The following is a 14416-nucleotide window of genomic DNA, read 5'->3' as shown; positions in this document are numbered from 1 at the left end:
ACACAGTGGCTACGCTTATAGCCGCCGCCACCTCCTGTGGCAGTGAATTCCACATGTTAATCACCCTTTGGGTGAAGAAGGACTTCCTTTTATCCGTTTTAACCTGTCTGCTCAGCGATTTCATCGAATGCCCACGAGTTCTTGTATGGTGAGAAAGGGAGAAAAGTCCCTCTTTCTCTACTTTCTCCATCCCATGCATTATCTTGTAAATCTCTGTCATGTCACCCCGCAGTCGACGTTTCTCCCAGCTAAAGAGCCCCAAGCGTTTCAACTTTTCTTCATAGGGAAGGTGTTCCAGCCCTTTAATCATTCCAGTTGCCCTTTTCTGGACTTTCTCCAATCCTATAATATCCTTTTTGAGGCGCTGTGACCAGAATTATACACAGTATTCCAAATGAGACCGCACCATCGATTTATACAGGGGCATGATGATCCTGGCTGATTTGTTTTTCAATTCCCTTCCTAATAATTCCCAGCACGGCGTTGGCCTTTTTTATTGCAGTCGCACACTGCGCTAACAGCTCTGTCTCTGTCTTGCCTCTTTCCAGGATTTTCGGCTTCCCTCTCCACTACACAGATTTGCACAACATGGGTCGCGGGGCTCGCCAGAAGCTGCTGGGCAGGTCGTGGAGTGTCCCCGTCATCCGGCACCTCTTTGCCCCACTCAAAGATTATTTTGCTTGTGACTAGATGGGGGATAGGGGGTTGGGGCAGCGCAGGTCTTTCCAGGTAAAGCTGCCTTCACGTGGGGGAGGCGGGGAGGATGAGAACAAGGCAGCAATTCCGCCTTCCTTTGAGGCAACCCCCTGTCCGTGGGTTCTGGAAGGAAGGGGACTCTTAAGATGAGCTTAAGAGGAATTTCCTTTGAGCCAGCTGTGACTTTACTGCTCTCCCTGCGTGCAGAACTCTGGGGCTTTGTGGGAATCCCCCCCACATTCCATATTTAGGAAAAGCCCCCTGCAGCTGCCATTCAGCAAAAGCTGTCCCCCCCCTTTCCCCCGGATGGACTGTGAACAAGAACCGAAAACTTGAAAGCGTGCGGAGCCGTGGAATCTTTTTCTGACTTTTCATTTTGAGCCAAGGCAGCCTGTGGGCGCTTCGTCGTACAGGAAGAGTCGGGAGAAACGGTCGCTTTCCTTTTTTTTTTAAAAATGCTTCTTTTCAATATCACTGAAAACTTTTTTTTCTTAAAAAAAGACAAGATAGCTGCTGCTGTAGAGCGTTGGACCAAAAAAAAGGGGGGGGGGGAGGGATCAGAATTCCTAAAAAAGGAATTTAGGCAAAAACAGAACAATGCGATAAAACAGAGGGGAAGAAGAAATCACAGAACCTCCAAGGGCATCCAGGTTAACTTGGAAACTGTGCTCATCTGTAGGCGCAACAAAATGTGTTTCGAATGCAGAATGGGATCTCGGGGTGGGGAGTGGCAACAGGACATCCGATCCTCTCGGAATCCTCCTTCCGTTTATACTGCAAATGGGTGCAGAAGTTGTGCAAAAACATCAGGGAGGCATTCCATCCGTTCGGATCTGGTCCAGAGCCATTCGAAGGGCCGGGCGGGAGACACTCCAGCCCTTCAGGTCAAGCAAAGGGGGAAAAAAACCTCCTTGCATTTCCTGAAAGGAAATGTCCATGTCTTAATGGACGAGGAAGGATCCCCCCGCCGATAGCACGGTCCCTTTGCCAGAAGAACAACTGGAAAATTATCCCTGCAGGGTCCCTTTGCCCCAAATGGTTTTACTCCAGAGGAACATGCTGCTGTTTACACAATATTCCCTGGATTTTCCAACCCATGTTATTTTTCTGCCGCTGAAGAGGATGAGACGCGCGGAAATAGGATCTATTTACCCGGCAGTAAAAGAAGTCCTTGTCTTTGTCGGGTTGGCTAAGACCTCTTTTTGATTCATCCGTCCCCCTCAATCCTTTGGCCCTCTATGTGCCAAGGCATATCCTTAACAGGACATTTGGGTACAGCCTCTGCACGCTCACCTGTACAGGTATTGCACGAAGACCTGGAGTTCAGACCTTGCTTTTTCTCTAGACGGTGCATTCCCTGGATCCTTGCGTCTTCAGAGCTTGCTTTTTCTCTAGACGGTGCATTCCCTGGATCCTTGCGTCTTCGGACCTTGCTTTTTCTCTAGACGGTGCATTCCTGGATCCTTGCGTCTTCAGACCTTGCTTTTCTCTAGGCGGTGCATTCCCTGGATCCTTGCGTCTTCGGACCTTGCTTTTTCTCTAGACGGTGCATTCCCTGGATCCTTGCGTCTTCGGACCTTGCTTTTTCTCTAGACGGTGCATTCCCTGGATCCTTGCGTCTTCAGACCTTGCTTTTTCTCTAGACGGTGCATTCCCTGGATCCTTGCGTCTTCAGAGCTTGCTTTTTCTCTAGACGGTGCATTCCCTGGATCCTTGCGTGTCTGTGCCCCGTGTCGAGAAGAAAGGGATGCCTCCCAGTCCTGTCAACCTACTGCCTCAACTAGCGCTCAGGTTCTTTCTTGCCACCCGTCTGCTTTCAGAGAATGTGTCCTGAGCTGCTCTCAGAAGCCAAAGACTTAAGTGAGCGGTGGACTTAAAGGAGTTCTTCACTGGGAGCTCTACAGGCAAAGAGGCCTATCGGTAGCCCTCGTGGATGTTACGTGGCCGAGCTAACAAAGCCCACGTGGTTGTATGCTGCTTGCAGTGCAGTTTAAAGAAGGCCCTGCGCTCCAAAATGCTTTGCCCTGTCAACGTCGCATAGAAAGTGGGCTATACCAGGGGGTGGCCAAACCCGTTTAACTTAAGAGCCACATGCAATAAATGTTGAATGTTTGAGAGCCACAAGGCAAGCAGGCCGGCAAATAGATGGGAGAGGAGGGAGGAGGAAGAGGTGGGAAGAAAGCAACTTTAAATGCAGGCTCCAAGCTGCTGGCTTGGTTTGGAGATGTGGTTTAAAGACAGAAATGCCTCCTTCAAGCTGACCGACGGGGCAGTGGGGACTTTGAGAGCCACACCAGTATTTATTGGAAGATTTGGCCCCAGATTAGCTCCCGAGCTGCAGTTCAGCCACTCCTGTTTCCTTTGCATTGACCTCAGACTGGTCCAGAGTTTCTCGTCCGGTTTGGAAACCAAACTGTGTTTCGACAGCATTCAGTGAAAGCGGGAAGGCCTTTCCCAGACGAGGCACCCTCCCCGACTTGAATCAGTGCTAGCGATCTAAAGTAGATAGTCTGGGAGATACCATAGACCTTAGAATGCAACCCCCCCCCCCCCCCCTATTTGTGCTGGTGTTTTGGTGCTCTCGCCAATGAACAATCCATTTCAGTTGGAGAACAGGGACGTACCTGCTGGTTTCTGTGCCTTCGATATTAGTTCGTTGGGCTTCTATTTATGCTCTGCTTTCGAAGCCAGAACGGCAGAGCTTCAGTTCCGCAGGGAAATGTTGGCGTTTCTTTTTTTCCCCTCATTTTGCCATTAAGAACGAATTAACTTTCTGTCTCGTGAGGATGAGTGTTGGAAAAAACAACAACGCAGGACACTGGTGGGAAAGAAATGGTTTTTCTTGTCATTTGACTTGCACAGAAAAAAAATGGAACTGGAAAGGGGGGGGGGGGTTTGGGGTTTGCCAGGGCAAAAGCCGCGTCGTTTTGCTGCGTTTTCGTTTTGTTCTTTGGAGAAAATTTTGCTTTTTTTTCAGAAGTTTCGTTCCGAAGCGGCGAAAAGGACTTTCCCTTTTCCTCTTCTTGGTGCTACATTTTAAAAACTTTTTAAAAATTTCATAAATGTGCGTTTCAATACAGTCTGTTTTTAAAAAAAAATCACACGTTTTCTCTCTTTTTCTTTTTAATTAACCTTCTAGACTGGAAGCTCAGTGCCAAAGCGTGAAAAACCATAACTGAGCCTTGGGAATTGGGGGGGGGGGGGGGTTAGGGGTGTGTATATATGTGCGCAAAGAACCGGTTGCAACAAAAAGTTTTTAACTGTGAACATTTATCATTGTTTAATTAAAGGCAGTGTTTCTCTGTCACTCAGTGTCCTCTGGTTCTTTCTTAAGTTAAAGAGGTCCCTTATTACCCAAACTGGGGGAGTGCAATAGTCTTGCTGATCGCAATCGGCCACCAGCCGCACCGCAATCAGCGTTCCCTCTAAGCGTGTGAGCTAGCTCACAGGGGTTTTTTTCAGCTTCTAGCTCGCACATTTATGTCTTAGCTCACAAAAAAAATGGCCCCAGAGCAAACTAATGCAGTAACCAAATTGCTCGCTCACAGCTTTAATGCCAGCAGCTCACAAGGTAGAATTTTTGCTCACAAGACACCACAGCTTAGAGGGGACATTGGCCTCAGTCAAATCTTTCGGAGGAAATTGCTGCTTTGGAGGGTGAGCGCTTGGACATTATGCCCTGCCGGGGTCCCACATTTCAACAGTTCCTAGGGTTGCCAAGTCCAACACAAGAAATACCTGGGGACTTTGGGGGTAGAACCAGGAGACTTTGGGGGTGGAGCCAGGAGCAAGGGTGTGAGAAGCATGAAAGGAATTCTGGCAATCCTATTTATTTTTTCTTTCTTTCTGATAGTTTTAATATATACTAATTTATTATCCATACGTTATCCATACATTGCATCATAGACGGTAAATAATTCATTAAGAAAACAGAGAACAAAGGTAGTTATTCTACTCATAATACTTATGATACTTATTAACCTTATACCGTCATTGCGCATTTATTTAATTTATTCACCACATTATTGATCCAAGTTTAACCCATGCTAGTCTGGCTAGTCCCTGTTCTTTACTCCTTCCTGTATCCAGTCCTATAATTTAACCCATTTTTCTGTGGCTGATCGTTTCGGTTCCCCGTTAAATAATGCCGTAAGTGTGACTAATTCTGCGACTTTGAAAGGCTTTTTCTACTAGTTCTCCCATCTCCATGTGTATTTATTTTATTTATTTTGTACATTTATAGCGTGCCCTTTCCCCGTGAAGGGCTCAGGGCGGATTCCAGCAAGCTAAAACGTTAACGCCTACAACAAAACATCGAAATAGTTAAAACAATTAAACCAATACATTAAGTCCAATCATTTAAGATGGCTTGGACGGTATAAACGCTTGGGGTGTAATGATCGTGGGCCGCCTAAGTTGCCCTAAGATTGCTGGGAAGCCAGCGGGATGGTGTAGGGTGAGGACGTCCGCTTGCCTCAGCCATAGACCTACAAAAATATCAAAAATATTGTGCAAAAACACACACTCTTGACTAGTTTATACAAAATTTATACATAAGAGAAGCCATGTTGGATCAGGCCAATGGCCCCTCCAGTCCAACACTCTGTGTCACATAAGAACATAAGAGAAGCCATGTTGCATCAGGCCAATGGCCCATCCAGTCCAACACTGTGTCACATAAGAACATAAGAGAAGCCATGTTGCATCAGGCCAGTGGCCCCACCAGTCCAACACTCTGTGTCACATAAGAACATAAGAGAAGCCCTGTTGGATCAGGCCAATGGCCCCTCCAGTCCAACACTGTGTAACATAAGAACATAAGAGAAGCCCTGTTGGATCAGGCCAGTGGCCCCTCCAGTCCAACACTGTGTCACATAAGAACATAAGAGAAGCCATGTTGCATCAGGCCAGTGGCCCCTCCAGTCCAACACTGTGTCACATAAGAACATAAGAGAAGCCCTGTTGGATCAGGCCAGTGGCCCCTCCAGTCCAACACTCTGTGTCACATAAGAACATAAGAGAAGCCCTGTTGGATCAGGCCAGTGGCCCCTCCAGTCCAACACTCTGTGTCACATAAGAACATAAGAGAAGCCCTGTTGGATCAGGCCAGTGGCCCCTCCAGTCCAACACTCTGTGTCACATAAGAACATAAGAGAAGCCCTGTTGGATCAGGCCAGTGGCCCCTCCAGTCCAACACTCTGTGTCACATAAGAACATAAGAGAAGCCCTGTTGGATCAGGCCAGTGGCCCCTCCAGTCCAACACTCTGTGTCACATAAGAGCATAAGAGAAGCCCTGTTGGATCAGGCCAGTGGCCCCTCCAGTCCAACACTCTGTGTCACATAAGAACATAAGAGAAGCCCTGATGGATCAGGCCAGTGGCCCATCCAGTCCAACACTCTGTGTCACATAAGAACATAAGAGAAGCCATGTTGGATCAGGCCAATGGCCCATCCAGTCCAACACTCTGTGTCACATAAGAACATAAGAGAAGCCCTGATGGATCAGGCCAGTGGCCCATCCAGTCCAACACTCTGTGTCACATAAGAACATAAGAGAAGCCATGTTGGATCAGGCCAATGGCCCATCCAGTCCAACACTCTGTGTCACATAAGAACATAAGAGAAGCCCTGTTGGATCAGGCCAGTGGCCCCTCCAGTCCAACACTCTGTGTCACATAAGAACATGAGAGAAGCCCTGTTGGATCAGGCCAGTGGCCCCTCCAGTCCAATACTCTGTGTCACATAAGAACATAAGAGAAGCCCTGCTGGATCAGGCCAATGGCCCATCCAGTCCAACACTCTATGTCCCATAAGAACATAAGAGAAGCCATGTTGGATCAGGCCAATGGCCCATCCAATCCAACACTCTGTGTCACATAAGAACATAAGAGAAGCCCTGTTGGATCAGGCCAATGGCCCCTCCAGTCCAACACTCTGTGTCACATAAGAACATAAGAGAAGCCCTGTTGGATCAGGCCAGTGGCCCCTCCAGTCCAATACTCTGTGTCACATAAGAACATAAGAGAAGCCCTGCTGGATCAGGCCAATGGCCCATCCAGTCCAACACTCTGTGTCACATAAGAACATAAGAGAAGCCATGTTGGATCAGGCCAATGGCCCATCCAATCCAATACTCTGTGTCACATAAGAACATAAGAGAAGCCCTGTTGGATCAGGCCAATGGCCCCTCCAGTCCAACACTCTGTGTCACATAAGAACATAAGAGAAGCCCTGTTGGATCAGGCCAGTGGCCCCCTCCAGTCCAATACTCTGTGTCACATAAGAACATAAGAGAAGCCCTGCTGGATCAGGCCAATGGCCCATCCAGTCCAACACTCTGTGTCACATAAGAACATAAGAGAAGCCATGTTGGATCAGGCCAGTGGCCCCTCCAGTCCAACACTCTGTGTCACATAAGAACATAAGAGAAGCCCTGTTGGATCAGGCCAGTGGCCCCTCCAGTCCAACACTCTGTGTCACATAAGAACATAAGAGAAGCCCTGTTGGATCAGGCCAGTGGCCCCTCCAGTCCAACACTCTGTGTCACATAAGAGCATAAGAGAAGCCCTGTTGGATCAGGCCAGTGGCCCCTCCAGTCCAACACTCTGTGTCACATAAGAACATAAGAGAAGCCCTGATGGATCAGGCCAGTGGCCCATCCAGTCCAACACTCTGTGTCACATAAGAACATAAGAGAAGCCATGTTGCATCAGGCCAATGGCCCATCCAGTCCAACACTGTGTCACAACATAAGAGAAGCCATGTTGCATCAGGCCAGTGGCCCCACCAGTCCAACACTCTGTGTCACATAAGAACATAAGAGAAGCCCTGTTGGATCAGGCCAATGGCCCCTCCAGTCCAACACTGTGTCACATAAGAACATAAGAGAAGCCCTGTTGGATCAGGCCAGTGGCCCCTCCAGTCCAACACTGTGTCACATAAGAACATAAGAGAAGCCATGTTGCATCAGGCCAGTGGCCCCTCCAGTCCAACACTCTGTGTCACATAAGAACATAAGAGAAGCCCTGTTGGATCAGGCCAGTGGCCCCTCCAGTCCAACACTCTGTGTCACATAAGAACATAAGAGAAGCCCTGTTGGATCAGGCCAATGGCCCCTCCAGTCCAACACTCTGTGTCACATAAGAACATAAGAGAAGCCCTGTTGGATCAGGCCAGTGGCCCCTCCAGTCCAATACTCTGTGTCACATAAGAACATAAGAGAAGCCCTGCTGGATCAGGCCAATGGCCCATCCAGTCCAACACTCTGTGTCACATAAGAACATAAGAGAAGCCATGTTGGATCAGGCCAGTGGCCCCTCCAGTCCAACACTCTGTGTCACATAAGAACATAAGAGAAGCCCTGTTGGATCAGGCCAGTGGCCCCTCCAGTCCAACACTCTGTGTCACATAAGAACATAAGAGAAGCCCTGTTGGATCAGGCCAGTGGCCCCTCCAGTCCAACACTCTGTGTCACATAAGAGCATAAGAGAAGCCCTGTTGGATCAGGCCAGTGGCCCCTCCAGTCCAACACTCTGTGTCACATAAGAACATAAGAGAAGCCCTGATGGATCAGGCCAGTGGCCCATCCAGTCCAACACTCTGTGTCACATAAGAACATAAGAGAAGCCATGTTGCATCAGGCCAATGGCCCATCCAGTCCAACACTGTGTCACAACATAAGAGAAGCCATGTTGCATCAGGCCAGTGGCCCCACCAGTCCAACACTCTGTGTCACATAAGAACATAAGAGAAGCCCTGTTGGATCAGGCCAATGGCCCCTCCAGTCCAACACTGTGTCACATAAGAACATAAGAGAAGCCCTGTTGGATCAGGCCAGTGGCCCCTCCAGTCCAACACTGTGTCACATAAGAACATAAGAGAAGCCATGTTGCATCAGGCCAGTGGCCCCTCCAGTCCAACACTCTGTGTCACATAAGAACATAAGAGAAGCCCTGTTGGATCAGGCCAGTGGCCCCTCCAGTCCAACACTCTGTGTCACATAAGAACATAAGAGAAGCCCTGTTGGATCAGGCCAGTGGCCCCTCCAGTCCAACACTCTGTGTCACATAAGAACATAAGAGAAGCCCTGTTGGATCAGGCCAGTGGCCCCTCCATTCCAACACTCTGTGTCACATAAGAACATAAGAGAAGCCCTGTTGGATCAGGCCAGTGGCCCCTCCAGTCCAACACTCTGTGTCACATAAGAACATAAGAGAAGCCATGTTGGATCAGGCCAATGGCCCATCCAATCCAACACTCTGTGTCACATAAGAACATAAGAGAAGCTCTGTTGGATCAGGCCAATGGCCCCTCCAGTCCAACACTCTGTGTCACATAAGAACATAAGAGAAGCCCTGTTGGATCAGGCCAATGGCCCATCCAATCCAACACTCTGTGTCACATAAGAACATAAGAGAAGCTCTGTTGGATCAGGCCAATGGCCCCTCCAGTCCAACACTCTGTGTCACATAAGAACATAAGAGAAGCCCTGTTGGATCAGGCCAGTGGCCCCTCCAGTCCAATACTCTGTGTCACATAAGAACATAAGAGAAGCCCTGCTGGATCAGGCCAATGGCCCATCCAGTCCAACACTCTGTGTCACATAAGAACATAAGAGAAGCCATGTTGGATCAGGCCAGTGGCCCCTCCAGTCCAACACTCTGTGTCACATAAGAACATAAGAGAAGCCCTGTTGGATCAGGCCAGTGGCCCCTCCAGTCCAACACTCTGTGTCACATAAGAACATAAGAGAAGCCCTGTTGGATCAGGCCAGTGGCCCCTCCAGTCCAACACTCTGTGTCACATAAGAGCATAAGAGAAGCCCTGTTGGATCAGGCCAGTGGCCCCTCCAGTCCAACACTCTGTGTCACATAAGAACATAAGAGAAGCCCTGATGGATCAGGCCAGTGGCCCATCCAGTCCAACACTCTGTGTCACATAAGAACATAAGAGAAGCCATGTTGGATCAGGCCAATGGCCCATCCAGTCCAACACTCTGTGTCACATAAGAACATAAGAGAAGCCCTGATGGATCAGGCCAGTGGCCCATCCAGTCCAACACTCTGTGTCACATAAGAACATAAGAGAAGCCATGTTGGATCAGGCCAATGGCCCATCCAGTCCAACCCTCTGTGTCACATAAGAACATAAGAGAAGCCCTGTTGGATCAGGCCAGTGGCCCCTCCAGTCCAACACTCTGTGTCACATAAGAACATGAGAGAAGCCCTGTTGGATCAGGCCAGTGGCCCCTCCAGTCCAATACTCTGTGTCACATAAGAACATAAGAGAAGCCCTGCTGGGTCAGGCCAATGGCCCATCCAGTCCAACACTCTGTGTCACATAAGAACATAAGAGAAGCCATGTTGGATCAGGCCAATGGCCCATCCAGTCCAACACTCTGTGTAACATAAGAACATAAGAGAAGCCCTGTTGGATCAGGCCAGTGGCCCATCCAGTCCAACACTCTGTGTCACATAAGAACATAAGAGAAGCCCTGCTGGATCAGGCCAATGGTCCATCCAGTCCAACACTCTGTGTCACATAAGAACATAAGAGAAGCCCTGTTGGATCAGGCCAATGGCCCATCCAGTCCAACACTCTGTGTCACATAAGAACATAAGAGAAGCCCTGTTGGATCAGGCCAATGGCCCATCCAGTCCAACACTCTGTGTCACATAAGAACATAAGAGAAGCCCTGCTGGATCAGGCCAATGGCCCATCCAGTCCAACACTCTGTGTCACAGAAGAACATAAGAGAAGCCCTGTTCGATCAGGCCAATGGCCCATCCAGTCCAACACTCTGTGTCACAGAAGAACATAAGAGAAGCCATGTTGCATCAGGCCAATGGCCCATCCAGATCTTTCCCCTGCTGCAAGCTCTCTAGGCCAGTGGTCTCCAACCTTTTTGGTACCAGGGACTGGTTTCATGGAAGACAATTTTTTCCATGGAGGGGCGCGTGTGATGGTTTCGAGAACATACAACTGTGCACTTTATTTCTATTAGTTTGGTGTAGTGGTTAAGCTTACGGACTCTTATGTAGGAGAACCGGGTTTGATTCCCCACTCCTCCACTTGCAGCTGCTGGAATGGCCTTGGGTCAGCCAGAGCTCTGGCAGATGTTGTCTTTGAAAGGGCAGCTGCTGTAAGAGCTCTCTCAGCCCCACCCACCTCACAGGCTGTCTGTTGTTGGAGCAGAAGGGGAAGGAGATTGTGAGCCGCTCTGAGACTCTAATTTGGAGTGAAGGGCAGGATATTAATCCAATTTATTATTATTATTACCACTACAACATTGTAATGTATAATGGAAATAATTATACAACTCACAGCCCGGTTGCTATCAGGCCACAGACCGGTACTGGTTCACGGACCCAGGGTTGGGGACCCCTGCTCTAGACTACAGCCTGCCTCGAGCTCCGCCTTCCAGGAAAAGAACACCCCCTCCCGGGGCTTGGCTCCACCCCAATCTAGGCCCGTTTCCCTTGCCACCCAATCAGAGGGACAGAAGGGATTCTGGGAAATGTAAGCTCTTTTATAACTCCTAGGCAGGCTTCGCTAGGCCCAGGATCATGAGACCTATAAAAACAGAACGAAGGTTGAATCCAGTGTAGGGTTGCCAATCCCCAGGTGGGGGCAGGGGATCCCCCGGTTTGGAGGCCCTCCCCCCACTTCAGGGTTGTCAGAAAGCAAGGGGTGGGGAAGAGAAATGTCTGCTGAGAATTCTATTATTCCCTATGGAGATTTTTTCCCATAGAAAATCATGGAGAATTGATCTGCGGGTATCTGGGACTCTGGGGGCCCCTGTTTTTTGGGATAGAGGCACCAAAATTTCAGTATAGCATCTAGTTCCTCTCTCCAAAATACCCCCCAAGTTTCAAAAAGATTGGACCAGGGGGTCCAATTCTATGAGCCCCCCAAAAAGGTGCCCCTATCCTTCATTATTTCCTATTGAAGGAAGAAATTGAAAAGGTGTGCCGTTCCTTTAAATGTGATGGCCAGAACTCCCTTTGGAGTTCAATTAGCCTTGATCTTGGCTGCACCCCAATGTGTCCTGGCTCCACCCCCCAAAGTCTCCTGGCTCCACCCCAAAGTCCCCAGATATTTCTTGAATTGGACTTGGCAACCCTATATCTGGGGCTCTGGGGAGACTATTTTTGGGGGCAGAGGCACCAAATTTTCAATATAGCATCTAGTGCCTCTCCCCAAAGTACCCCCCAAGTTTTAAAAAGATTGGACCAGGGGGTCCAATTCTATGAGCCCCAAAAGAAGGTGCCCCTATCCTTCATTATTTCCTATGGAAGGAAGGCATTGAAAAGGTGTGCCGTCCCTTTCAATGTGATGGCCAGAACTCCCTTTGGAGTTCAATGATGCTTGTCACAGCCTTGGTCTTGGCTCCACCCCTAATGTCTCCTGGCTCCACCCCCAAATTCCCCAGATATTTCTTGAATTGGACTTGGCAACTCTAATCCTGTGGCACCTTGAAGATCCACAAAGCTTAATTCTGGTCATAAACTTCAATGGAAACGCACAGTTCTTCAGATACTTTGGAAACGCAAGCCCAGATACCCAGAATAAAACTTAGTGAGAGAGCCAGTTTGGTGTAGTGGTTAAGTGTGTGGACTCTTATCTGGGAGAACTGGGTTTGATTCCCCACTCCTCCACTTGCACCTGCTAGCATGGCCTTGGGTCAGCCATAGCTCTGGCAGAGGTTGTCCTTTAAAGGGCAGCTGCTGTGAGAGCCCTCTCCAGCCCCACCCACCTCACAGGGTGTCTGTTGTGGGGGAGGAAGGGAAAGGAGTTTGAGAGCCGCCCTGAGACTCTTCGGAGTGGAGGGCGGGATATAAATCCAATATCTTCATCTACCTCACAGGGTGTCTGTTGTGGGGGAGGAAGGGAAAGGAGATTGTGAGCCTCTCTGAGACTCTTCGGAGTGGAGGACGGGATATAAATCCAATATCTTCATCTACCTCACAGGGTGTCTGTTGTGGGGGAGGAAGGGAAAGGAGATTGTGAGCCGCTCTGAGACTCTTCGGAGTGGAGGGCGGGATATAAATCCAATATCTTCATCTACCTCACAGGGTGTCTGTTGTGGGGGAGGAAGGAAAGGAGATTGTGAGTCGCTCTGAGACTCTTCGGAGTGGAGAGCGGGATATAAATCCAATATCTTCATCTACCTCACAGGGTGTCTGTTGTGGGGGAGGAAGGGAAAGGAGATTGTGAGCCGCTCTGAGACTCTTCGGAGTGGAGGGCGGGATATAAATCCAATATCTTCTTCTTCTAGTGGGTCTTAAAGGTGTCGCTGGACTTTTTTTTTATCAGGAACGCAGTTCCGTCTGGCTTGGTGTCAGGGGGTGTGTCCTAATATGCAAATGACTTCCTGCTGGACTTTTCCTACAAAAAATGCGGCATGGAACAATGGTGATGTCGGGGTGTGCGGTCTAATGTGCGAATGAGTTCCTGCCGGACTTTCCCCCCCAACAGAAAAATTGCTGTGTGGAACAATCATGATGTCAGGGGGTGTGGGCTAATATGCAAATGAGTTTCTGCTGGGCTTTTCCTATAAAAAAACATGGCGTGGAACAAAGGTGATGTCAGGGGGTGTAGTATAATGTGCAAATGAGTTCCTTCTGGGCTTTCCCTACAAAAAACGCGGTGAGGAACAATGGTGGTGTTAGGGGGTGTGGCCTAATATGCAAGTAAATTCCTGTTGAGCTTTTTCCACACAAAAGCTTGCTTCAGGCCATCTGGAAAGGAAAGGAAAGGTCCCCTGTGGAAGCACCAGTTGTTTCCGACCCTTGGGTGACGGTGCTTTCATTCACGACGGACCTTCTTATGGGGTGGTTTGCCATTGCCTCCCCCAGTCATCTACACTTTCCCCCCAGCAAGCTGGGGACTCATTTGACCCACCTCGGAAGGATGGAAGGCTGAGTCAACCTTGGGCCGGCTACCTGAATCCAGCTTCCGCCGGAATCCAACTCAGGTAGTAAGCAGAGAGTTCAGATCACAGTACTGCAGTACTGCTGCTTTACCATTCTGCGCCACGGGGCCGCTTTCAGACCATCTGCAACCCAACTAATCCTATAAAAATAATCGCTCCACTGCTGCGAGATCATATTTTCACTCTTCTCTATGGTGAAAAATAACCGAGGGCATTGCATTGCAAGATCAGAGCCCCATTTGGTTATAAAGCGAATATAATTAATGAATCTCTCCAAGTTTTAAGTAAAAGGTAAAGGCAGTCCCCTGTGCAAGCACCAGTCGTTTGCGACTCTGGGGTGAGGTCGCATCACAATGTTTTCATGGCAGACTTTTTGCGAGGTGGTTTGCCATTGCCTTCCCCAGTCATCTACACTTCCCCCCCCAGCAAGCTGTGGACTCATTTTACAGACCTCAGAAGGATGGAAGGCTGAGTGAACCTTGAGCCGGCTACCTGAACCCAGCTTCCGCCGGGATCGAATTCAGGTCGTGAGCACAGCTTAGGACTGCAGTACTGCACTCCACATTTTAATTGCATGCAATTCTGTTCACTAGAGGCAACTTTCATTCATTCATAGTACCAGGGCTTTTTTGGTAGGAAAAGCCCAGCAAGAACTCATTTGCCTAGTAGGCCACACCCCCTGATGTCCCCATTGTTTCACACAGGGATTTTTTGGTAGAAAAAGCCCAGCAGGAACTCATTTGCCTAGTAGGCCGCACGCCCTGATGTCCCGGTTTTTGTGTGCA

At 49.0% G+C, this 14416-nt stretch overlaps 1 protein-coding gene across 1 annotated transcript in view; it reads left to right on the top strand.

Annotated features, from left to right (window-relative positions):
* Window positions 1-690, top strand: part of DNMT3B (DNA methyltransferase 3 beta) — a 54769-nt gene extending 54079 nt beyond the window's left edge. The window contains exon 20 of the mRNA XM_060263593.1: window positions 549-690. Coding sequence (XP_060119576.1) covers window positions 549-690 — 142 coding nt within the window. The remainder of the gene's footprint in view (window positions 1-548) is intronic.
* Window positions 691-14416: the final 13726 nt, after the last annotated feature.

This window comes from Heteronotia binoei, chromosome 2 (genome assembly GCF_032191835.1).
Source record: "Heteronotia binoei isolate CCM8104 ecotype False Entrance Well chromosome 2, APGP_CSIRO_Hbin_v1, whole genome shotgun sequence".
Taxonomy (NCBI): domain Eukaryota; kingdom Metazoa; phylum Chordata; class Lepidosauria; order Squamata; family Gekkonidae; genus Heteronotia; species Heteronotia binoei.
The sequence above is the reverse complement of the archived record's forward strand: the minus strand, read 5'-3'. Positions and strand labels throughout refer to the sequence as shown.